This window comes from Stigmatopora argus, chromosome 18 (genome assembly GCF_051989625.1).
Source record: "Stigmatopora argus isolate UIUO_Sarg chromosome 18, RoL_Sarg_1.0, whole genome shotgun sequence".
NCBI classification, from domain to species: domain Eukaryota; kingdom Metazoa; phylum Chordata; class Actinopteri; order Syngnathiformes; family Syngnathidae; genus Stigmatopora; species Stigmatopora argus.
The window spans coordinates 12875011-12898363 of record NC_135404.1 but is presented as its reverse complement, the minus strand read 5'-3'; the positions used below and the strand labels follow the sequence as shown (position 1 = coordinate 12898363).

The following is a 23353-nucleotide window of genomic DNA, read 5'->3' as shown; positions in this document are numbered from 1 at the left end:
CTTACTATACATGGTCTTTTTTTTTTAAATTGAAGAAAGCCTTACTATAAATGGTCTTTTTTTAAGGAAAAAATATCGTACTATACATTGTCTTTTTTATTGCCGAAAGCTTTACTATATACATGGTCTTTTTTTCGGGGGAAAAGGCTTATACTCGCCACGGTCATTTTTTCTTCAACGTACGGCAGAGAACGGGGGCGAAAATCCACTCTCCATTGACGCTTACTGCAGACATGCCAAATTGAAAAAAAAGCCTTACTATACTGTCATTTTTTAAAGAAAAAAAGCCTTACCATACTATGTCGTTTTTGTATAACTAAAAACACAAAAGAAAGAAAAAGAAAAATGTGCAATTCTTGATTTAAAAAGGGGAAAATCAGGAAATATAATATACATCTATACTCGTCATTTGAAATTGATCCTAAAACAGAAAATCAGCACCATGATTTACTTTCTCGGGCCGCACAAAATGATGCAGCGGGCCAGATTTGGCCCCCGGGCTGCCACTTTGACACTTGTGATGTCATCCCAAAGAATGCCACCACACGGTGACTTACTTGGCCACCTGTTAGAGCTCTTTCTGCTGCCATTGGTCGACGGTGAACAAGCGAGGCTTCTCATTGGCTCGCACGGCCGCCACTCTCTTGTGAAACGCCCCGTAGGGCGGAAATGAACGCCCCTACCAAAAGTTGACTGCACGGAACTCCAGCGATGCCTCAATCAACGGAAAAGTAAGAGAAGGGGAAGCGTCCCCCGCCCCGCCCGGTTTCTTGGGGGAAAAGGACCAATGGAGCAGCGCTCGAGCCCCAAACGGGCACCTTTACCGGCGGCCCGCTTTTATCGGAGGCCCGTTTTTTTTTTTTTTTACCGGCGGCCACCTACTACTAGTATGTACTTCAAGCAGTATTCGTGGTAGTGGCACTAAAATGCCACGAGGCGGCCCCAGTGTGCAACGGTGAACGTCTTCTCACTCCCGGACGCGTAGGAATTGATCCGGACCTCGACAACTGTTAGCCAAGCTTTCAACACCTCAAGCCAAAGCAGCGGTGGTGGGTAAGTCCCACAATGATTTATGTCGAAGAAACATTGTATTTGATGGAAAAAAATGAACTGGACTAGAGTACCCTTAACCAAGCCTGCCTATATAAATGTAAATTCAGTGATCATGGCAGGATGGCAAATACCAGCTTACAATAGTAATGTTCAGAAGGGACCGTATGGGAAACCGTGGCGGGGGACTGTGTTAGGGAACACCTTCAATGTCAACACATTTCTATCTGTTGACATTTAAGGTGGCTCAATGTCCTCAACCTTGAATGCATCAATCAGCCTTAAAATATCGCACAGATGTCAATGACTTCCTCTACTACCTTCTCTAAAGATCTTCGGCCCTACTTGGGGAATGCCACACAAAAAATGAAGTTATCTTGCTTGGAGATTGAAATATGAACTGGCTGGATAAATGAAATGGGAGACAGTTGAAATCAGCGTGAAGCGTATTTGACTTGACGCAACTCCTCAAAAGCCCTTCTAGACTCGCTGCTTCTTCGGAAACATGCGCGGCAGATGCGCTCTTTTCCCATAAGTGGGAGAGAATCCAAAAGAGGTTGGCTAGGATCACAGGCCTATCAGCCCATAAACTCAGTCCTTCTCAAGAAAGCTTCCCCAAAATAGATACGCATGGGCCCAAAAAAAAACAAAACATATCAGAGCAAATGAGAGTACCAAAAAAGGGAGATCCCAAAACATTATCAATTGGGACGATGACCTCTACCATAACCATACTAATAATGTCAGCGGTCGGTTTTTGAAAATATCAAATGAAAAGTGGATAAAGGTCATTGGTGCGGTTCATTGATCTCAAAAAGGCATTTGACACCAGACTGCTGACTAAACGCTCTCCTTTTCATTTCTCTCCAAGCACGCTAAATTGGATGGAATCATAGTTTCCTGGAAGATCACAATGCGGCAGGATAAAATCATTTTAAAGCCTGACAGTTAGACAAACAAAATGGCCAAAAACTCTGCTACGTGTGTGTATGTGTATGTGGGTCATCGTTTATCTTCAAGCTACACTAAAGATGGAAATTAGCCCTGGGCTAAAATCTTCCATATTTATGTGCATTAATATGAATAGAAATACTATGTGCTGTTCCTCATTGAATAAGTCCAACTCAAAATGTTTGTAATTCCTTCCATTTTTTAATTTTATTCTTTCCTGGTATGGTTGAAAAAGCCAAACACCAAATGCAAAACCCACCAACGAGATTTGTTTGGCGCGAGACCTCGCCATCATCAAGTTAGCCAATACGAAGACGGATGCTCGCCGCTGCGGGCTTTTTTCGCCCTTCTGCCCGTTGACCGCAACGAGTCGTCCCGTCGTCGCCGCCGCTCAGTCGTTCCGTTGTCGTCGTGGTTCCGTCGTCGTCGTGGTTCCGTCGCCCCGCTTCCGACGTCTGCGAGCCATTAAACGGGTTGAAATTCACGGGCGATGGAGGGCCAGATGGTCGTCTGGGATGTGGCCGTGGGCGCTTCCAAACTGGCGGCCTTCCGCGTCGCCGCTTTGCTTTTTCGCTTCTCGATCCCGTGGTTTTAGCGGCGCGACGGTATCGACGCTAGCGTTAGTGTGGAAATGGCATCGGCACGGACGCGCGCGTGGCCTACGGGGAGTGGAAAAGACCGTCCCCAGCGGATGCGCCCATCGCCGAGAGAAAGGTCGCGCTCGTGGTGGCGGGCGGGCGATGGAGCTGGCGCTCTTGAAAAGCGCCTGCAGATCCGCCCCCTCCGTTCCCTCCCCCCTCTTCCCGACCTTGAAATAGAAGGTGGCAGATGACGCCGGAGCGCCAGCTTCCTTTAAAAGGGTGCCCTGCCGGGGACAGCGAGCGCCGTCCGTCCAAGCCTTTTGGAAACAGCCGGCCGCATCCCTCCCTCCCTCCCTCGCTCCATTACACTCCAGTACAAGATCCCGCAACACCCTCCTCCCCTCCCCTCCCCTCCCCTCCCCTCCGCGTCAGCTTAAAAGGATGACAAGATGGTCCAAATGTGGCTCCCGTCCCGGAGGGCCCCGGACACAAACGGCCCCGGCCGGCCACGATGGAGATGGCGCCGCTTCCATAAATAAAGCAGAGCGCTCCATTTGTTTCCAATCGACGGCGCTCACACTTTATTCGTCGGCGTAAAGACGGGCCACCGGGGAGGTGCCATTTTGCCACACTCGAGTGACTCAAGTTCCAACGGCATCCAAAAAGTACGCAAGCGCTATGGGTAACACGCACGGCAAGAAAATGAAGACCAGGAGAACTTTTTCCACCACAGATTTATAACATGATCACCATCATCTTTTCACACGATTTGAGTCCACGAACACAAAGAGCAGCAAAACAAGGTTTTTGTAACAAAATCTTTGCATGGTGGGAAGTTTCTCGATGCACGAGAGCTTTTGCTTTGCCACGCCACGTGAGAAGGAGGCCTTTTTCAAGCGCTCTTCTCTCATTGGCTCGTCTTGCCAGTTACATTTGTCGAGCAACGAAAAAACATTTCACGTCTTTAGCGGGAAAAATGAGCATAAATAACAACAATAAGGACAAGAAAGACGAGCGGCGGCTGACGCGGGCCCTCGACATCCCCCAAAATCCAGAAGACCCACGACGGAAAGCCATCGCTCGGTCGCGTCGGTTAACGTCTCCGGCGCCAAAGCCTTCCACGGCCACCGACTTCCTCCGGCGCTAGAACCGGATGACCACGGCGGCGGCCCGGATTGGGAAAGCACGGGCGTTAGCGTGACCGGCGGCCGGCTCCCCATTCCGAAACCCGGCCGTGCCGCAGACACTTTTTTTTTTTCCCCTTTGAATACGACGTGACATCTTTCCGCTCCGCACGGATGGGCCGTCTACTGGCGGTAAGCTCATTTGGATCGGAAGCGCTCGTAGCCGGCGGCCATCTTTGAACCCGGCGCCGAGTCAAAGAGGAGATCTGCAAAAGCGCGGCATCGGCGGCTCATTCCTAGCATTTCCTGGTTTGAGCGGCGGCGTGTCGTCATCGAGACCGGTTAGGAAGGCTCGGGGAAACGCCCGTTTCCCCGAGCGGCGGCGGCAGCGGCGTGGCGCCGTCCCGAGCGGGAACGCGAGGTCCGCCCGCTGCTGCTGCTGCTGCTGCTGCCGCTCACAGCGAGGTGGACTGCTTGATGCTGTGGAAGCTGACCCGCGAGGGCGAGGTGGGGATGGAGGCGGCCTGCGTCATCCGGGCCCGGAGCGAGTGCTGCTCCTGCCAGCGGCGGAAACGCTTCCTGGCCGCCGAGCGCACCTGCGGCCCAACGAGAGTGGACGCAGAGCGGCTTAGGCTTGGGGTTCCGCCAAGCGGACGGTCCTCGGGGGCCGGCCGCCGCCGCGGCTTTTGGTTCCGAGCCGTCCGACCCAAACGCTTTTAACCAATGAGGTTTCTGCTGAAACGACAAGCACCTGACTGCAATCCACCGATTGCACTTGTAAGATACCAGATTGGTGGAGAGCTTTCCTCTTACGGCTTGGAAGGAAAAGCCGCACCCACTGCGGCCCACGGTGGAATAGTTTGGAGTGCCCTGGGTTAGGGTTAACCTCCGTCCCTCCTCCAAAACAGGACTTCCACGGAAGACCTTCCAATGGACGCACCCAGACTCGTGCCACGGGAGGCGCTTTTTTTTGCCTCTCTGTTTCCCTCAGCTTTGGCTCTTTTTGGTTTTGTTTATTTCTCTCAGTCTGCCCAGTACTGACGGCTGGGTCTCTCCTTCGGCGAATTTGCCGGCCTCCCAATAGCGAGTCTAGTGCCTCCGAGGATTACCGTCAGGCGCTTTGGATGACCAACAACAACAACTCCAAAACAGGTGCCATTCATCCAGACGGCCGGCCGGACGGACGGCCGGATGCTACAGCATGCACACCCAGACCCCAAGCAACATGCGCGCGCCAATCGGAGGCGCGGCGCGGCGCCAGTCATCGTATTTGCCAGCAGTCTCCCATGGAAAACGTTTGGTCGGACGCGGCCTCTGCACGTCCCCGTGGAGACCGGGCCCCGCCCCCACGGCGACCCACGGGCGAGCTAGCGGACGACCCCGCGTCGACCCGCCACGTCGGACAAGCAAACACGCGTTTCCTTCCCGAACGACCGGCGTCGACCTCCTCGGTCCGAGCGGACGTCGGTCGCCTAGGCGACCGACGTTCGCTCGCATCCAGGACGACAGACGCCAATTCCAATCGCGCGACATCCGGTCAGCCTCCCGCAATCTACTTGACGTCCGATCCATTTAAAGCGGCACGGGAACGCCCTGGGCGACGCGTGTGTGGCGGCGATGCGGCGAAGGAGGCGGAGGCGGAGGCGGAGGCGGAGGCGGACTTACTTCGCTGTTGAGGAAGCAGTAAAAGACCGAGACGAAGAATCCCTGCCAAAGGACGGACGTCAGTGATGGGTGGCAAGGGGGGCGGGGCACCCGCTTCTTGGGCGTCGGCCTCACCTGGAAGGACTCCAAGAAGGAGTTGAAGTAGATGAAGACCAGCTGCGATATCTCATCCTCACCGGGATTGACGAAGAAAAGCATGTAGGTGATGCCCAGCAGGGGCAGCAGCACCAACGTGGCCTTCACCGCTTTCCTGAGGAGGGAGAGGGGGAGGGAGGAGCGTGGTCATCATCCCCGTGGATGGGCTGGCCCTCCGCCGACCCTCCGTCCGCCCCGCTCTACCTGTACTGAATGGTCTCCGAGGTGGTGGACGCTCGCAGTTTGGTCATCAGGATCCTGACGATGTTGAAGAGAAAGATGAAGTTGATCTGAAAAGACAGCGTGGCTAATCTCGGCGGAACTTTGGCCCGGGCGCAGGCGCCTTCCCGTGGCTCCTCCCCCCCCCCCCCGTGCCGTGGTTTGCGGCCCGGCGTCAAATGGAGGGACTCACCACCAGAACCAGGATCATGGGACCCTGGTAGATGTAGTCGGTGTAGACGCCCGCCCGCTTCCCGAACCAGCACCTGTCGACGGAGAGGTTGACGTGAGCCAAATTCTACGGGGGTGTTTCCCCTCGAGGCGAGGGGGAACCGGAGGAAGACTGACTTTTCGTTGTCGTAGTAGAGCTTCCCGATGGCCCAGGCCACGATGATGGGGAAGGGGATACCTGCGTGCAAACGCAAGCAAACGGCTCAGCGCGGGGGGCGGGCGGGCCTCGGCCGGCCCTCGAGAAGGCCCTCTCGACGGGGCGGCGCCGCCTACACCAGCCGATGCAGATGAACATCCACTTGCGCAGTTTGTCGGTGGAGTAGGTGAGAACGATGGCCGTGTGCAAGTAGCAGCCCTCGCCGAACATCCAGAAGAAGTTGGTGGAGTGGAAGTAGTTGAAGGAAGCCGTCACCAGCCGGCACCAGGCCTTCCAAAGAAAAAGAAAAAAGGGCGTGGCCAAAAGGGCTCGCAGGCTGGAAGGGAAGGTGGACAAGGGTGGGAAGGCCCCACCCTCCCTCACCCCCCAAAGAATGCCCCGCTCCGACCCCCGCTCACCACGTTGCTCTCGTGCACCTCGGGGCTCATGGTCAGCTGCACCACGAACCAGGTGGCGTTCCTCAAGATGAAGGCGCCGATCAGGTTCCAGTGGATGATGTTCCTCAGGCAGCGGATGCTCCTGGAAGAAGGAGGCGGTGGTGCCGGTGCCGGTGGCAGGGGGGGGGGAAACAAGAACCAAAAACAAAACAAAGGCTGACCCCGCTCAAAGACAGAAACAAAAGAAGCGCTCCGACGATGACGCTAGCTAGCCGTCCCAATTGGACCGTCGAAGGAAAGCCAGCCCTTGGCTAAGCCTAACCTCCAATGCACAGCTGGGGAAGAACTGGGTTGGGGCGACGATGCCGGCCGTGTATTTGTGGCCAACGTAGCGGGCCAATCGGCACGTCTTGCCTTGATTATTGTAAGGCTTTTCATTGTTTGCCGGCTCCGCACGTTTTTCTTTCTTTCGTCCAATATGGCTCTTTTGATCATTTTGGCCGCCACGCTTCTTTGCCGGTCCCGTTCGTGGCTTTTTTGGGGGCTCTTTGGCTCCATTCGCCGCCACTCCACTTTAGTCGGCCTCCTCCCTCCGGGGGAACGGCTTGCCTCCAACACCACTTGTGCATAAATGCGCCGGTGTCCAGCCCCGCCCCCTTCACGCTTTTCGCACTCTGGAGGGTGGAGCCGCTCTGAGAAAGACGGACGGACGGACGGGGGGCGTCGTTGGCACGCGGACCGCCGCCCGCCCTAATCGTCCCCTTCTCCCCCATCGGGCCTAGATAGAAGCTCCCGGTGGCCGGCCTTTGGAATGCTCTGCCCCGCCCCCGTTAAAGGTAGAGTCTTGTGCCACTCTGCCGGCCGGCCGGCCGGCAAAGGCGGCTTTGGAACGAGAGGCCGCTTACCTCAAACACAGGAAGAGGAAAAAGGCCACCAGCAACGCCACCATGGAGACGCAGTGACCCAAAAAGTTGATGATGACAGCCAACTGGTAATGCATCTTGCCCTTCTTCTGAAAAGCAACACGTCGGCAGCGCCGAATGCGCCGTTAGCAAAACTCGCCGATCGGCCGCCGCCACGTCGGCATCGCCACGTGCGCCGTTAGCAAAATTCGCATCCCCGAGAGCGCCGTTAGCAAAACTCGCATCGTCAGCCTCTGGGGTCCGATCGCCGACCGGGCGGGGGTGACGACATCTTTTTCGTACGAGCCGTTCTGCCATTTTTGGCCTTTTCTGTCTTTGGGTTGGAAATTTGGAGCCGATGCGGGGATTTACGTAACCTCGCTGCGCCCGCGCGGGGATTACGGCCGTTAATCCGCTCTCGGCGTGGCGTGGGCGCAATATGGCCAGACGGCGGGGTCGCGGATCCCCTCCGGAGGGGGGGGGGGGGCGGATCCCTTCCGTCCCCCACGCCGATGCCTCGAGCTGTCGTTGCCGTTGATTCGCGACAGCCAAACGGACTTGCTCCGACGCCATTCTTTGGTCACGGGGTTTGGGTTAGGCTCAGGCTCATTTTGCTCTTCGATTGTAAGCGCGCCACGTTAACACGGAGAGTGGCGGTTTTACTTGAAGCGGGGAATAACGCGGCAACGTCAACTCACTGAGCCATTCGGAGAACAACGCCTTTTCGAGAGCGAGCGGAGAACATGTGGCTTAAGTGACGGCCGTGAAACGGGGACAAAAGATGGGAGGCGCCGGCTAACCGGCTAGCTAGCCGGCTAGCTGGCTGCTTTGCTCACCTCCTGGTGCAGGATGGCCTTGCACATGGAGTAATTGCCCTTTGCCGCCCAGGTCCCATTCCGCAGGCACTTCCTGTACACGCTGTCTACACAAACACACAAACACACAAAGGCACACATTTCCGTTAAGAACAAAATGGGACGTTCCGGAGGGTGACGCCATCTTGCAATTTCAGAACCTTTCAAAGTTGGAACCTTTAAGTGGCCCGACAAGAAAAATCAATCAATAGACAGAGAAGCAAAAGAGGACGCCGGACTCACGCCTGCTGGCGCGTGACCTTTGAGGGTGTGACTTGTCACATCGTTTGCCTTTCCGCCTCATTAACGGGGACAGGCGCTCGCTCCTCTTTCCGTGTCAGAAGGTCCCCCGACGGAGGGGCCGTTTTTCGGGGTGCCCGCCTCGCCCGGTCCGCACGCTTGTCGGACGTGGACGTTTGTGCTTCCATAGAGCGATTGGACGCGGCCGCTCCTTTCTGCCATTGGATGCGGCCGGCGGGCGGGCGGGCGGGCGGAGTCGCCCATTTAACGGCCACTTGAGATTCTCCACGCGGCCACCGATGCACGCTCGTAATCCAATCGGAGAGGCGGCGAGTCCATTTCCTCACCGGATAACTCGAAGGGGAGATCGTTGGACGAGGCCGCCGTTTGATTCCCCGACCCGAGCGGATTCTCCCGGGCCGGCCCCCTCCGGAGGGGAGGGGAGGGGCCGACGTACCCGGGCTCGCTCCAATGGCTTCTGGGCGGGCACCGCCACGGTGGGGCCCGAATGGCAGGTGCCTGAGGCCGACACGCTCCCCGTCCGCTAATGAAGCTTTCGCGGAAAGGATTTAGCGGGATTGACGCGTGCGGTCTCCGTGGCGACGGAGACCACGCGCTTTGCCCGGTCTCGCCACGGGTGATGACATGATTTCGACGGCTGACCAATTAGCCACCACGTCCTGGGGTGGAAATAGCACGTAGCCTCTCCTTTTGCGGAAAGCCCAAATGACGAGACAATCATCTGCGACGCAAAGGCTCACGGCTCTTTTTTTTGTTGCAAATACGGCCGACAAGGATTGGAAAGTTATGACGTGGCTCCCTGGGGCCAACCGGCTCAGGTTGTCGCAGTCAAAGGGGGAAATTGGCCTTGTACTTTGGGGCTCCCTTTTTCTTGCTTCTGGCTGACTCCCCCATGTTTGGGGCTCGGTGGCTCCCGATTTTGTTGGCCCGGCCTTTGGGGCTCACTCAAGCCCATCAATTACGGGACCACTTGACGTTAGCCGTTTCCCCTCTTGATTTTAGCGCTCAATTGCCGGAGGCGCCCGCCCGCCCCCAAAGGCGTGGAGGTCGTCCCGAACGTCTCATCGATCGGAAAGTACATGATCCGTTTGAAAGTGCTCATCAATTATTCAGCTTGGTGAATAGTTCATGAGGCGAGCGGCCAGGTCACGTGACACCATCCTCTATTTTTAGAGAACGGACGCGCGGGCGACCCGGCGAGCCGCGCCCCCACGCCACCGCTCTTTCCGCCCGGGCTCCGAGAGGTCGACGGAAGCCGCCGTGGGACGAAGGTGTCCCCAAAGGAGCGTTTCAAAGTGGCGACGGCGAGCGAGAGAAGCGCCGCCGCCGCCATCCCCAATAAAGCCTCGCCATCCCAAAAATAGCTGGTCCATTGTGCGCCGGCCGGGGCCAATGCGTTCCGTGAATCATCCCGCTTAGAATTGCGGCGCTTTTCCAAAATTAGACCCCGACAAATCCCAGACTTTGCCGCTTTCTTTTTTTTTTTTTTTTCGAGCTTCCATTTCCAACGGGAGAGAAGTGAAAATGGACGCCCCCAAAATGAATGCCCCACGTGAATCCGCAGGAATTGAGCCCTCGTGACAAAGGCCGTCTTCTGCTATGGATTTGGGGATTTGGGGCAGGTGCAAATTGGGGAAACGCTGCGGTTAAAAGTAGGACGCCCGACGCGGCGTAAAAATGTGGAGGCGCCGCTCGCTCGCTCGCTGCCTGCTGTCTTTTGATGAGATTTGCATTGAGGGTTTTTTTAAATGTCAGCACGAGGCGAGGAAATCTCCGCACCAGCGCTAATGAGCCGTCACGGCGGCGAAAACAAATCCCGAGAAAAGACCGCTCTTGATGACGACGTGCCTTTCTTTCCTTTCCTTTTTTTTTTTTTGCTCTTCCCTGCCCTGGTGCTAATTCGTGAGAAGTATTTTTGGCACTTGGTTTTGAGTGCCGCCGGCGGTCACGCGCCGCCGAGGGGAAACGCGTTGCTCACGAGACGACGACGGTCGCCCCAGATTGCTAATCTGTCATCCGCAAAGAGAGAGAGAGATAAAGAAAGAAAGAAAGAGAGAGTGAGAGAAAACACTGGACATCCCAACCGTTTGAAGCGGGAAGAAATGTTCTTTGGCGGCCAAGCCACTTCAGCCAATTCACGCGGATGGGATGTCCAATGTTGAGCCAGCCAGCCATTCATTTCAAGGTCCCACGGAGAGAAACAAGCCTCAATGCTTACTGGTGGTGTTGTAGCGGACGCCGTAGAAGATCTCGGGGCACGGTCGGGCCACCAGCCGAGCGGAGGGGCTGCGAGGCCAGCACGTCCCGATGCCGTCCAGCGCCGCCTCGCAGAAGACCTCGCCGCCGCCGCCGCCACCACCGCCGCCGCCGCCTGACGCACACACACAGAGTCACCCGGGTCCGCGCCGTCATCGTGTCCATCGCGGCCGGCTCACCGCCGCCGTCCGTCTCGTTCCACCAGGGCCACGCTGCGAGCGGAAAGCGCGCGTCACCTTCAAAGCAACGTCCTTTACCGGGGGGGCCCCGGCAGATTTTTGAAAAAAAACGTGCCGGCTCCCCCGACAATGGCAAATGTCTTTTGCCTGAAATCATATGCCAATCTACAAAACGCTCTTAACCTGGCCCAAAATACACGCAAGAGAAAGCGGCCCCGGGCCCCCAAATCGACGACAAGCCCGATTGGAAATGATACCAAATGATGGGGCGGACGGGGATGGGCCGGAAATGGACAGCGGGGCGACCGCAAATGCCGCTCCGCCAAACGTCGAGAGGCGTGGACCGATCGACGGGGAAGTCGAGCCAGCTCGAAATAAATGGAAAAGGTACAGCGCGTTTGTCTTAAGGCCAACGTTAAGCCACGGAGACAGGGGCCCCCCCGAGGCTACAAACAGAAAGAGAGAGAGAAAGTGAGAGAGAGAAAAACGTGCCCCCCGGGCGCGGCCCTTCCGCCGACCGGTCGGAGACGTCGGCGGGAATTAAAGCGACGTCGCGATGAAGGATTTGCGAGGGGGCGTCGGCCGGGGCGCCAACCGGGGAGCTCGTTAGCGCGTGGGGGCCGCCTCCCTCCCTCCCTTCCTCCCTTCCTTCCTTCCTCGGTGACGAGCGCCGACGCTCGCCCTACAATTCATTCATGGTGACAAGTCAAAGCGTGATTCATTCGCCGACGGAGACCGTGACGTCCTTGGCCCATTTCAGCCACGCTGGCCGTCTCGGCGACGTCTCGGGAACGACAGACGTTCGCCGCTTGGCAAAAACGCCGCTAGGGGTCTGCGACTAGGAAATGAAAAATGGCTACTCCTCCGGGTATAATGAGGAGAGCTAGCCGGACGGGACCGTCGCTCGCCGTTCGGAGCGTTAGCCAAAACGGAGCCACCCGCGTACGTGCTAGCCAAACGGACAAAATGGCGGCCGCGGAGCTCGAGGACCGCCGCCTCGTCGGTGCCGGTCCATTTTTAATTGGACTGGCTCTCCTCTCGCCGGCGTCTTTGCCACAGCGAGGGTACAACATGATACATGTATATATATAATTCCACTCCTATCTTTTTAGTTTTTTTTCTCTGTCTGTCGGTTTGGCGTGGACTTACCGGCGGAGGGGGCGTCGGCCACCGTCACGGCGTCGCACGTGGAATTTGCCCGGGAGGCCGGCGGCAGAAAGAACAGGAAGGCGGCGCACATCTGCGGAAAGACGGGAAAAAGAGGTGGCGGGGGGGGGGGACATTATTTGGGGCCCATCATCCGGCCGGGGCCCCATCCTTTGGGGCCCGCCCGACGGCGACCCCCACGCGTTGTGCAAATGGAGTTTGCGTTTCCGCCCTCTGGTGGTTCCAAGCTTTCTTTGGACGGATAAAGATATTGAAGGCTTTGGCTGGCGTCGTGGACACTGCGAGCGGAACGCCAGCGCGACCTTTGTCTCCCTCCCTTCCTCCCTCCCTCCCGCTCCAAATGGATTGGGCCCGCTCCCTCGCTATTCCTTTTGCATCCATTTTTGGGGCACGGCTAGCTCACGACCTGTTCCTTTGGAATCGCTCCCCGCTACGGGTGACTTTAGGCTCGTCCATTGCGGATTGCTTGCTGTTCATTTTGCAATTCAATTCACTCATTCAATGCGATTGAAGAGCACATGCCGCATTAGTTTTTTTCTTGTTGAAAATCATGCCTAGTGAAAGCTCCCAGCCGGGAAGGAGCCCGCCCGGCCGGCAGACAGCTCGCGGACGGCGTTGGCCTCTAAAGCAGCTGCGGCGTCACGCCAGTCAGTCAAGCGACACGTGACACGTGTTTGAGTTGGACGGAAAAGGCGCCAGGAGAGCCCAGCTGCGGCCGGCCTTTCATCCGAGATGGCCGAGCGTGGAAAGGTCGTGACGGCAAAAATCCCGAGCGGAAGCGCGCCGCGGGAACATCCCCGGCGGAACCAAAGCGGATCCGCGCCGAGAAAGACGCGGAGCGCCTCCCCTGGCCTACGACGTCTGACCGAGCGCCGAACTCCCGCAAATGTCCGTGAGCGCCGGGGGCCGTTCCCGTCCACTGGGAGGGAGCCAGTTAAGTTAGGCTTGGGCGGCGGACGGGCCTCGGGGTCGCCGGGGCCAAGCTAACCCCGTCCGACTCGAGGCGCCGACGTCCCCATTGAAGCCGATTCGTCAAACCACGATGGGATGGACGACAACGACGGAGGCTTCCCGCGCATCGGGGCTCGTTCAATCTAGGACGGAGGAGGACCGGGCGCGCCGCCATTGGACGTCCGACACGCCGAGGGTCCGTTCCGAGGTTAAATGCAATGTCAAAAGTTTCAGGCATCAAGCACTTTGCGAAAAGCTCACCTGCAGGAGCAGCATGTTCAGCTCACATCCTTCTCAGCAGAGCGAAAGAGGCGGAATCGGAAGGAGAGGAAGAAAAAGAAGAAGAAGAAGATGAAGAAGAACAAGTCGAAGAGAAGCCAACAACGCTGACGGAGGAGCGAGTGTTGCATTCAGGGACGCAAGAAGGTAGCGCTGGTGGATCCCCAGTGTTGTTGTCTGCGGCTGCCTCCCGTTTCTCCCGCTCCAACTGCTCCTCCCGCTCCTCCTCTTTCTCGTAAATCTCCTCGTCCTCCGGGCGCTACGTCCGCGTCCGCATCCAGCTCGCGTCGCGGACCGGCGCGTGGACGCCACGCCACGCCAAGGCACGCCGAGCCGAGCCAAGCCCCGCCCCCTTGCCAGATGCTTGCCTGGCACACGCGCGCGCGTGCGCACGACCTCACGATTGCGGGGAAAGGTGAGGCGAGAGAGCCAAAGTTGCACGCGCACGCACGCTAGCTAGCCCCAAAGAAAAAGAAAGACCAAGCCAAAGAAAAAGACAAAAGGAAGAAATGAAGAGTGGCGCGATGGGCTTTGGTGCGGTGCACGAACATCACGTGTTTCCATTTGGACCGGCGCCGGAGTGGGAGGGACTTAGCGCACTGACGCCCCAAGAGAGAGAGAGAGGGGGGGAGAGAGAGAGAGAGAGAGACTAAAAAAAGGGAGGTGACGTCAGCGGTTCTCATTCAATTAGCGGCAAGAAGTCCGAGGAAGCCACCATGCACCAAATGGGAGGGAGTCCATGCGAGAGAGGAGAGAGAGAGAGAGAGAGAGAGAGAGAGTCAAAGCAAAGCATCTTCACGCCATTTCTCCACTACTTTTCATTCCAACTCAACAAGAGGATACCTTTTGCAAGTGTAAACAGTTCATTCAAGTCAGGTGCTACTTCTTTTAGAAGACACCTGATTGGTTAAAATGTCGCCACTGGATCGGTTGGAACAAAGAGCAGGACCCACTGCGGCCCAAAGGCCCAATCGCTTTGACACATGTGCTCTAATGTGTGTGTGTGTGTGTGTTTGTGTCGTCTGCTTTATCCAGACCTGCGTGCACGCACATCTGTGTGTGTGTGCGTTGGTTTATATACGGTTTCTGAGGACATTTGGCCTGACTACACACCTGGGCTCCAGGGACACTTTGAAATAGGGGGACTTTGCCAAAGTCCTCACAAAGCTAGGAGCTAGCGTATCTGTAGTTGTTGGGCCCTAAATCACGGGCTTTGCCTGCGCACGTGTGTTTGCACATGTTGGCCGGCGCCACGCCGGCGTTGGCCAACATCAACAAACTTGGCGCCACCTGAAGTCCCGATCGGTTTCCAAGACGTAAACAAAGGCGGCGTGGGTCGGCACGTTCCCCGTCGGCCAATCCCAACAAAGGGATTTGAAAGGGCCTTCTGGGAGGAAAGCTTGGCTCCTTTTCAACTTTTCTGCTTTCTTTTCCTCCAACGGCCAGGCCAGGCCAGGCCAGGCCAGGCCGCCACCACCATTTGCTTCTTTCTGATCAAGCGTTCCCGATCGTCGTGGCGCTCTCCATTCCAATCCCGTTTCCAGTCACCTCCAATGTTGGGAAGGGCGAATGAATATTGGTTGACAGATGAGCATTGACACAAATGAATTGGACATCTATCGTAATGGATGGCAAACAAGCAGTTATTTTGGTTTGGAATCCGTTTCGGGTCCTGTTCCTTCCTGTACATTTTGGGTCACTTCCTCTATACAGAAACACAGACGCATCTGCACAAACACAGTAAGTAAGCAGTGGGGGATGCGCACACGCACACACATGCACACGCACACATCCACCTTCTTGAAACGAGATGGTTAGAGCACACAACGCAGCAAAGTAAGCAAAGCCAGCCAAAGCATACACACAAAAGAAGACGGGGGTGCGCGCCGGTGTTTCTCGTTTTCTGGGTCAACGCTTGACGAGCTGACAAAATCTTTCAAGTTTTTCTTAAGCCTCCAAACTACTTTGCAAAAGTATTCAATCAGGAGTAAAGTACTTTCTGCGAGTATTTAGCGGCGAGCGCTAAACATCAAAGTGCCCCCCCGCCCCCAACTGTCTATTTCTGCAACTTAACAACTGGGTCAGAGGCTCTAAAAACATTTGTGCGAGCCGGCGGCGGCGAAAGACGAAGACCACGCCGCCGCCGCCGCCGCCGCCACCGCTTGACGTTTGCTCGCCGCCACCAATGGCTCGGACGCTTAAATCTTCATTTGAAGAGCAAACTCATCCCCGTTCCTTTTCCGGTGGCTTCCTGTCAATTTTCTCTCGCCGTTATTGGCGGGCGACCGGCTTTGGAGCGGGGTTGACGTGCGCCGGCGGGACAGGATTGAAATGGACCGCCTCGCCGATTGTGCGCCCGCGATCTCGCCTGATTGAAGACAAATTGTCTTTTAGATTATAGTGGGGGGGGTTGGGGGACGTGGGCGGCGGGTGGCGGGAGGAGGAACATTGTCGCACTACCAGCTGCAGGGAAATTGATTAAAATATCTGCGTTATGCAACCACTGCCAAGGAAAACACAGCTGCCTCGTCCAGTCGGGTTCCGGCGGCCAATGAGCAGCCGGCGATTGTCCGCTCGGCCAATGGTCTCCGTCCATCCGTCCGTCCGCTCGCTCGCTCCTCGACGTTTGTTTTGACCTCCTTTCTGCGTCACCGTTCAACCTTTTCCTCTCCTTGTTTTTCTTTGCCGCCGCCGCTATAGCTTAGCCACGAGATACGGCAAACCAGACCGGAGGGCCTTCGGCTAAGGACCCAATTTTTGGGGAACGCTCCCCGGAATAGCATTCCCGGGACGCGGCAAAACCTAGCCAGCGCGTTTCCCGGCAGCCGTCGCTCGCCTATTGATTTTGTGACACGGCGGCGTGGGGAAAAGGGCTTATGGCCCGCTCCACGACTTTGAGATTCCATTTGTCACTGGCCGACGAGCCGCCCGTCAACGAGCGCGCCGGCGAAGACGAGACGTGATCGACGAGCGAGCGCTCCCAAAGTCGCCAGATCAATCTCCGAGCGATGGCGGCCGACCGGACAAACGCTCGCCCGGCCCGACCTCGCGTCGCCGCCGGCCGGCGCGTATCCGCGCTCCCCGCCTCGTTCGGTTGCGGCCTTCCCTTTCGTTGGGCTGCCCGTTGACTGGAGGTCATCGGTAGGTCACCGAACCCCCGAGAGCGACTCACCGAAGCCCACGGGTCCGATCCAACCCGGGTTAAGAACCACTGGCTCGGGCTTGGCCCCGAGAATCCAAAATAATGCCTCGAGGAAGCGATGACGGCCGCTCAGTCCGGCGACGGGTGAGCGCGTTAGGCCCGGGTCGTGCTCGCTTCGACGTTTCGTGGCGGTCCAACGCAAAGACGACGGCTCTTTTTGAGCTGGATTCGAAAGGGACCCAAAATCGCCACTTCTTCTCAGCTCGTTTCGCTTTATCCCGCCCGGTTCAAAGTGCCTGCAGAGCAGGTGGGCGCCAGCCGCCAGGCAGGGCAGGGCAGCAAGTCTACAGGCACGCCCGCTTCTCTACTGCCCTCTGCTGCTCGGTAGGTGTCACCGCAAGCGACGCCAAAACAAGGCCTTTTGTGGGTCGCGTGCGTTTACGCGGACAGCCAGCAGAGGGCGCACTGTCGCGGTGAGAGGGGCGTCGCTTGCAGTGCACTTTGACGCCGCTAGGCGGCCATCTCGCGAAGCGGGACCACCAGACCACCGCGAATGAGGCGGGGAGCGTCGCGACGACCGATCGCTCCGTTTGTCCGTCATGACATGTAGCTGCGACGATGGCGGCCGTGTGTCGTGTGCTCGTCTTGGCGTGCGTGTGCGCGCTCCGGGAGGCCAAGTCCGTGCATGAGCATTTTGGTGAGATTTCGCCGAGATTTCGCGGTGGAGACCGAGAAAACAGGGAGGGAGAGTGTGAGGGAGATAGTGTGAGGGAGGGGGGCAATGGGAGCGAATGTTCGCCGTCGTGTTTGCCGTCGCCTCGCCTTCCTCCTCCTTTGTCGTTCCCTTCAGCCTCCTCTTCATCCTCGCCCGCCCATCGTCACGAGCACGCGCGCTCGACCCGTGCGGACAACGGTCGGTCGGGATAGTGACGTGACGACCTAGCCGCCTGACGTGCTCGCGCAGCCGTGCACAAAGAGGCTAAAATGGCGGTGGATGCTCTGCGTGACGTCACCGGGACCCTACACAACACGCACACGCGGCCCTTTGGCGCAGCCTTTAGGCGACACCACTTGATTAGATTTTTCCTTCAACCCAAACGCAAACGGATCGGACGTCCGTGGCCGTCGATGGAAGGGCGAGGCTTTTTCCCCCCACCCTAACTCGTGCTGTCTTTCCTTTGCGCAGAGGTCCAAATCCGAGTGCAGGTGCTGGACAACAGCGACCTGTCGCCGCTGGCCGACGCCCTGGTGGAGGTCCACGGCAACCGGAGCCTGGTGGCCGGGGGGCGGGTCGGCGCCGACGGCTCGGCCAGGCTGGATTTCCGCTACCGGGCCGGCGCGCGGGTCATCATCAGCGCCGCCAAAGACAACTACGTCACCAACTCGCTGCCCTGGCACTCGCCTCGCGCGCCCCGTAAGATGGAGCTCGGTTCGGCCCGGTCCGGTCCGCACCGCCCCGTCCGGTCACTTGACGCCTTCTCTTTTTCAGTGTACGCCTCGGTCACTCTGTATCTGGCGCTACAACGGCCCGGGACGCTGATGGTCTACGATGACGCCCTTCAAATTCTGTCTGCTTTGCCAGGTAAAAGAGAAAAAAAAAAAAGAAACTCTCACTTTATCGTCAATCTATAGCAGGGGGGGGGGGGGGGTCGGTTTATGAGCTCGAGCGGTCCTCAGGGGCCGCTGCGGGTGCAGCTTTTTGTTCCACACACACTTGAAGCAACGAACGGGGGTTGTGCTGTAACGAGAATCACCCGACTGCAATCCACTGATTGCACTCGTAGGACACTAGTTTTGTGGAAAGCTTTCCTCTTTGGAGGTTGAAACCGAAGCACTCACTTTTGCCCTTTTTTTGTTTGCCCAGCCCTGTTAAATGAATGCCTAGTCTTAGGGCAAGGGTGTCAAACTCGGGTTGCTTGGCGGGCCGCAATAACATCAACTCTATTTCATGTGGGCCGGACCATTTTAGATAAAATATTTAGATTTTTTTTTAAATTGGATTATAAGAACTGGATCAAAAGCCCTAAATATTCCGTTTTTTATAGATATAAAACTGTTTATTTGAACTTTTTTTTCCATCTCAGCCATCTAATAATCATTTGTTTTTCATTTCAAATGGAAACAATTTTTAAAAAAATAATATTCAATATTAAAGTGGAAAACCTTGAACCACTTGAATTTCATCAAGGCGCTCTCCAATGGGTCAAGATGGTCAAAAGTCTGTGCGTCTGATCGCTGAGGTTGAAATAAGTCTCGGACCGGCTTTGCCACTGTGGGTGGGGCTAGTAGCTTCCAAGTTCCAAACCACCCAGCCAGCACCGACCGACCGACCGACCGACCGACCCACTGAGCTGACTGACAAACTTGAAGCAACGGGGGTTGGGCTGAAACAAGGAGCACCTGACTGCAATTCCCTGATTGCACTTGTGGGACACTAGTATTGTGGAAAGCTTTCCTCTTTGGAGCTTGGAATGAAAACCTGCACCCCCGCAGCCACTGCAGGCGGGCGGCTATTTGTTTACTTTCTTTAGTCTTTTTTATTTTTATTTTGCCCAGCCCTGTTAAATAAATGCCTGGTCTTTGGGGATGCTATGTCTTCCTTCATATGTCCAATGCTTCAATTTCTTTGAGGCGCTCACTCCCTCTTCAATGGTCAAAAGTTTGCACTTTTATGGCCCATGTTTGAAATAGGTTAAAAAAAAGTCTTGAACAGTTTATACCAGGCAGCTTTTCATTTTGCAAGCCATCCAGCACACACATAGCTGGCAAAGTTGCATCTACGGGGGTTGGGCCAACGTGGGTGGGTGGGGAGGGAGCAGCTTTTCACTCAAACTATCCTGCGCTGACCGAGCTGACTGACAAACTTGAAGGAGCGGGGGTTGGGCTGCCAGAAGCACCTGACGGCAATTCCCTGATTGCACTTGTGGGACACTAGTATTGTGGAAAGCTTTCCTCTTTGGAGCTTGGAATGAAAACCTGCACCCCCGCAGCCACTGCAGGCGGGCGGCTATTTGTTTACTTTCTTTAGTTTGTCCAGCCCTCCCTGTTAAATGAATGCCTAATCTTATCAGATGCTTCTGTCTGTCTAACAATTGAATTTCATCAAGGCGCTCTCCAATGGGTCAAAATGGTCAAAAGTCTGTGCGTCTGATCGCTGTGGTTGAAATAAGTCTCGGACCGGCTTTGCCACTGTGGGTGGGAGTAGTAGCTTCCAAGTTCCAAAGCACCCAGCCAGCACCGACCGACCGACCGACCCACTGAGCTGACTGACAAACTAGAAGCGACGGGGGTTGGGCTGAAACAAGGAGCACCTGACGCCAATCCACTGATTGCACTCGTAGGACACTAGTTTTGTAGAAAGCTTTCCTCTTTAGAGCTTGGAACGAAAACCTGCACCCCCGCAGTAGAATAGTTTGGCCCACCCCGAAAACCTGGTCGCCGTGGTGTCAAAATGCCATCCCTCCCTCTCCTGCAACGTCGAGCGACGGTGTCGTGCGCCGGCCGGCGGCCGTTCAAGCGGGCCCGGTGAAAACGTGACCGTGGCCCATTTGTCTCTGTCACAGCGGGCGGGGGCAAGCGCAGCGTGGCGCAGCTGGCCCGGAGGTCCTTGGCGAGCGACGGCGCCACGCTTTCGGCCCGGCTGACTGCCGCCAGGACCCGCCAGGAGATCGCCGCCTTCCCCTTTCTGCTGGGCCGCGACGACAACGGATCAGGTGAGGGCGCCGGTGCGCCGGTCGGCCGCGCGTACGTGGACCGCCTCCGGTTCCTGGCGTCGTCGCCCCGGTGGTCCGCACCTACGCACGTCGACCCCCTCCCGAGCCGCTGTCGGTGTTCAGGCGGCGACGCCGGTTGGATGGACTTGATGCCGCTGGCGCTGGTGAGCGTGGAACTGTCGGACAAAGATGGCGCCCCGGTGGCCCTCCGGGACCCGCTCCACGTCTCGGTGCCGCTGCCGTCCGACACCCGCAACCGGGCGGCCACCAGCGTGCCTTCGTGGATGTATCGGCCCGACGCGGGTGAGGCGGCGGGGATTCGGGATGACGTCCGTGACGTTCTTTCCCAATTTGTCGCTAGTGGACGTCGACGGAGTTCCCGTAACAATGTGCCCCCCGTTTGTGTGCGGCACAGGCTTGTGGGTCCGCAACGGGACGGGCTACATCCAGAAGGAAGGCTCCCACTTTGTGTGGAACGCCGTGCTTCCGCAGATGGGATACTGGTTGGCTGCTTTCCCCGCCTCCTCAGGTAACGCTTCCCGCTGGCTGGGGGCGATTCTAGCTCGCTCACTCTCCCGTCAAAAGGAAGCGTACGGTTCTGCGGTCACGGGGGACGACATTTTTTTTTCCTGCGTCTGGCCATCTGCAGGCCACGCCCTGAACCAGCCGGCCTCGCGAGACATCACGGCCTACCACACCCTCTTCCTGCTGGCCGTCCTGGGCTCCCTGGCTCTTCTGGTTCTCGTCCTGCTCTGCGTGCTGCTCTACTACTGCAGGCGCGTCCCCGCCCGCCAGCCCGCCCGCCCGGGTAAGCGTCGCCCGCGCCGCGGCGCCGGGCCCTGACGGCGCTCCCCCGCTCTCTTCCCCCCCGGCAGGCGGAGGTGTCTGAAACCTCGCCGGCAGCTGGGGAAAGCGCCGCCCCCCGGGGGAGTCAAGCGGGACCAAGGCACGTCCACGTCGCGCCTCAACCTGATCTGCGGCGGGCGGGCCGAGCCGGCCACGCGCGACAAGGAGGCGGAGCGGTCCCCTTCCGGAGAGGACCCCGGCAAACGGGCGGCGGCCGCGGCGTTGGGGAAAATGGCCCCCGGCCGCCGGCGCGGCGAAAGCTTCCCCATGAGGGCCGCGGACGGCAACGACCTGGACGAGCCGGCGGCGACGCGCGACGACTACGACCGCGGCGCCAACGACAATAGGGGGTACTCGTCGGACCCGCCGTCCCCGCCGCGCTTCCGCGGCTACGCCCCGACGGGAGCCGACAAACCGCCGGAGTACTCGGCGGCCGACAGCCTGGCCCGGCCCGCCTCCCTGGACGCCCGAGCGGGCCGGATCATCTTTTGCGGCTCCATCGAGCAGATGAAGGAGAACGTGTACCGCGGCATGGTGCCCACCCTGCTCATCCCCGCCCACTACATGCGCCTGCCCTCCGAGTTCGCCCCCAAGGACGGCGACGAGCGGCGGGACGCCGACGGGGACGGGGCCCAGGCGGGAGGAGCCCGGCAGAAGCGAGCGGCGGGCGCGGCCCGCGGGGACGACTCGGAGGAGCCCGGCTGGGCGTCCGACTCGGCCGGGGGCCCCGTGGCCATCCCGGTGCTCTTCGACGACTCGGCCGTGGCCCGGATGAGCGGGGAGCTCCAGGCCCTGACCGAGAAGAAGCTCCTGGAGCTGGGCGTGGACAAGCCCCCCCGAGCCTGGTTCATCTCCTTGGACGGCCGGGCCAACGCCCACGTGCGCCACTCCTACATCGAAGCCGGCAACGATCTGAGCGGCGGCGGCGGTGGCGGCGCGCGGGGCTGCGGGAGCTCGTCCAGAGACGGCGACACGGTCCCCCCCGCGGAAGCTCGCAAGATGGCCAAAGAAGAATGGCGGGCGGGGAAAAGCTACTCCAAGCTGGCCTTCCCCGAGCGCGGCGCCGACGGGAGGGAGGGTCGTCCCACCTCCCCCGAGGAGAACTCTCTGACGCCGCTTCTGGACCAGGGCCCGGCCGTCCCCGGGAAGGCGGCATCCCGCCGCCGACGCCGCGACTCGGCGGCCCCGGAGAGCGGTCCGGAGGACGACGCGGACGACAAAGAGGAGAACAAAAAGAGCCCCTGGCAGAAGATCGAAGACAGGCCGCTCATGGTCTTCCATCCCAGGAAGTGAAGACGCGCACCGTGCAGTCACCACCGCGAGCGCGAGCACGAGCACAAGCAGCCCAGTCCCCGATGGCTGGCTTTTCGGGTGCACTTTGGGTAAGAAGAGCCATTGTCGCTCGCTGGCGCACCTCCAGCCTGCGGGGCTTGACCCCCTCGACTGGCTTCCATCACAATGCCGTTGATTTGTGACACCGGCGTCGTGGTTTTTGCCACACGTTTTTCACGTTGTAGTTTTTCTTGTTGTGGAGATTTTCCATCCCATTGAACGGTCGTTTTCATCCAATTTTCATCCCATCGAACGGGTAGACTTGCGCCGTTGGCGCTGCAACAAAATGGGTGGCGGTGGCGTTGGCGTTTACGGCAAAAGCGGCCAGCAGACACGCCTTGGCTTGAATCCTGGCGTTCCCGCCATCTGTGCCTTCTTACCTGGCAAGATGGCCGCTTTAGCGTGGAGGCTGCCAACGTCAACACCCCCCGCTCTTTCACTCACACGCATGTTTCGACTACTCCAAGTTGACTTCCGGTCGTTAAAGTTTACACCGACGGGAACGCCGTCTTTTTCTTCATTGAAAAAATGAAAACTTGCGGCACGTGTTACCGATTGATATTCAAGTGCCGGTTTGTCTTTGAATCCACCGCACTTTTTTCATTCTTCTTCTTGATGTTGTGAGGATGAGGAGGCCCGGCCGGCCTTCATCACGAGTGATCCTTGTGTTCAAAGTAGAAATAAATTGTGTTTTCTCTCTCTCCCGGTGCGGCCTTTTTTATCGAAGTTTGCAACTTGCAATAAAACAAACTAACAAAAAAATTGGAAGAAAAACCCAATAGAGTTTGATTGATTTAATACATTTGTTTATGTTTTTTCCCCAAAAAATGTCCAGTTACTCCAAAATTGGACAAAACTTTCCTCATTCATTTGCATTGAGTGACTGGATAAGAACTGGAAGCTCCAAGGTGAAGTGAGAGAGCCGAAATGGTAACGTCCACCCCCGTTGCCACATCGTACTGTCCCTTTAAGAAGCGGTGG

The 23353-nt window shown here is 57.6% G+C and overlaps 2 protein-coding genes across 5 annotated transcripts; one reads left to right on the top strand and one right to left on the bottom strand.

The window, feature by feature from the left end:
* The first annotated feature begins 682 nt into the window (after positions 1 to 682).
* On the top strand, positions 683 to 23073 carry fam171a2b (family with sequence similarity 171 member A2b). 2 transcript variants are annotated; one of them, XM_077625134.1, is made up of 8 exons: positions 683 to 1053; positions 17668 to 17895; positions 17971 to 18063; positions 20045 to 20194; positions 20318 to 20497; positions 20610 to 20723; positions 20844 to 20970; positions 21070 to 23073. In XM_077625134.1, the coding sequence occupies exons 3-8, from the start codon at positions 18021 to 18023 to the stop codon at positions 22331 to 22333; spliced, it is 1878 nt and encodes a 625-aa protein (XP_077481260.1). In that variant the 5' UTR covers positions 683 to 1053; positions 17668 to 17895; positions 17971 to 18020; the 3' UTR covers positions 22334 to 23073. The 2 variants fall into 2 exon arrangements, with proteins under 2 accessions (XP_077481260.1, XP_077481259.1); XM_077625133.1 differs by lacking the exon at positions 683 to 1053 and adding an exon at positions 16993 to 17178.
* Positions 3299 to 13918, bottom strand: LOC144092668 (corticotropin-releasing factor receptor 1-like). Of its 3 annotated transcripts, none has more exons than XM_077625674.1 (14): positions 13322 to 13918; positions 12092 to 12182; positions 10946 to 10975; positions 10726 to 10878; positions 8229 to 8314; positions 7396 to 7502; positions 6512 to 6632; positions 6230 to 6383; positions 6074 to 6134; positions 5919 to 5991; positions 5711 to 5796; positions 5486 to 5621; positions 5372 to 5413; positions 3299 to 4302 (listed from the first exon to the last, which is right to left on the bottom strand). In XM_077625674.1, exons 1-14 carry the CDS (start codon positions 13334 to 13336, stop codon positions 4162 to 4164), a joined length of 1296 nt encoding a protein of 431 aa, XP_077481800.1. In that variant the 5' UTR covers positions 13337 to 13918; the 3' UTR covers positions 3299 to 4161. The 3 variants fall into 3 exon arrangements, with proteins under 3 accessions (XP_077481800.1, XP_077481799.1, XP_077481801.1); XM_077625673.1 differs by having other exon boundaries at positions 10943 to 10975; positions 13322 to 13917; XM_077625675.1 differs by lacking the exon at positions 10946 to 10975 and having other exon boundaries at positions 13322 to 13917.
* Positions 23074 to 23353: the final 280 nt, after the last annotated feature.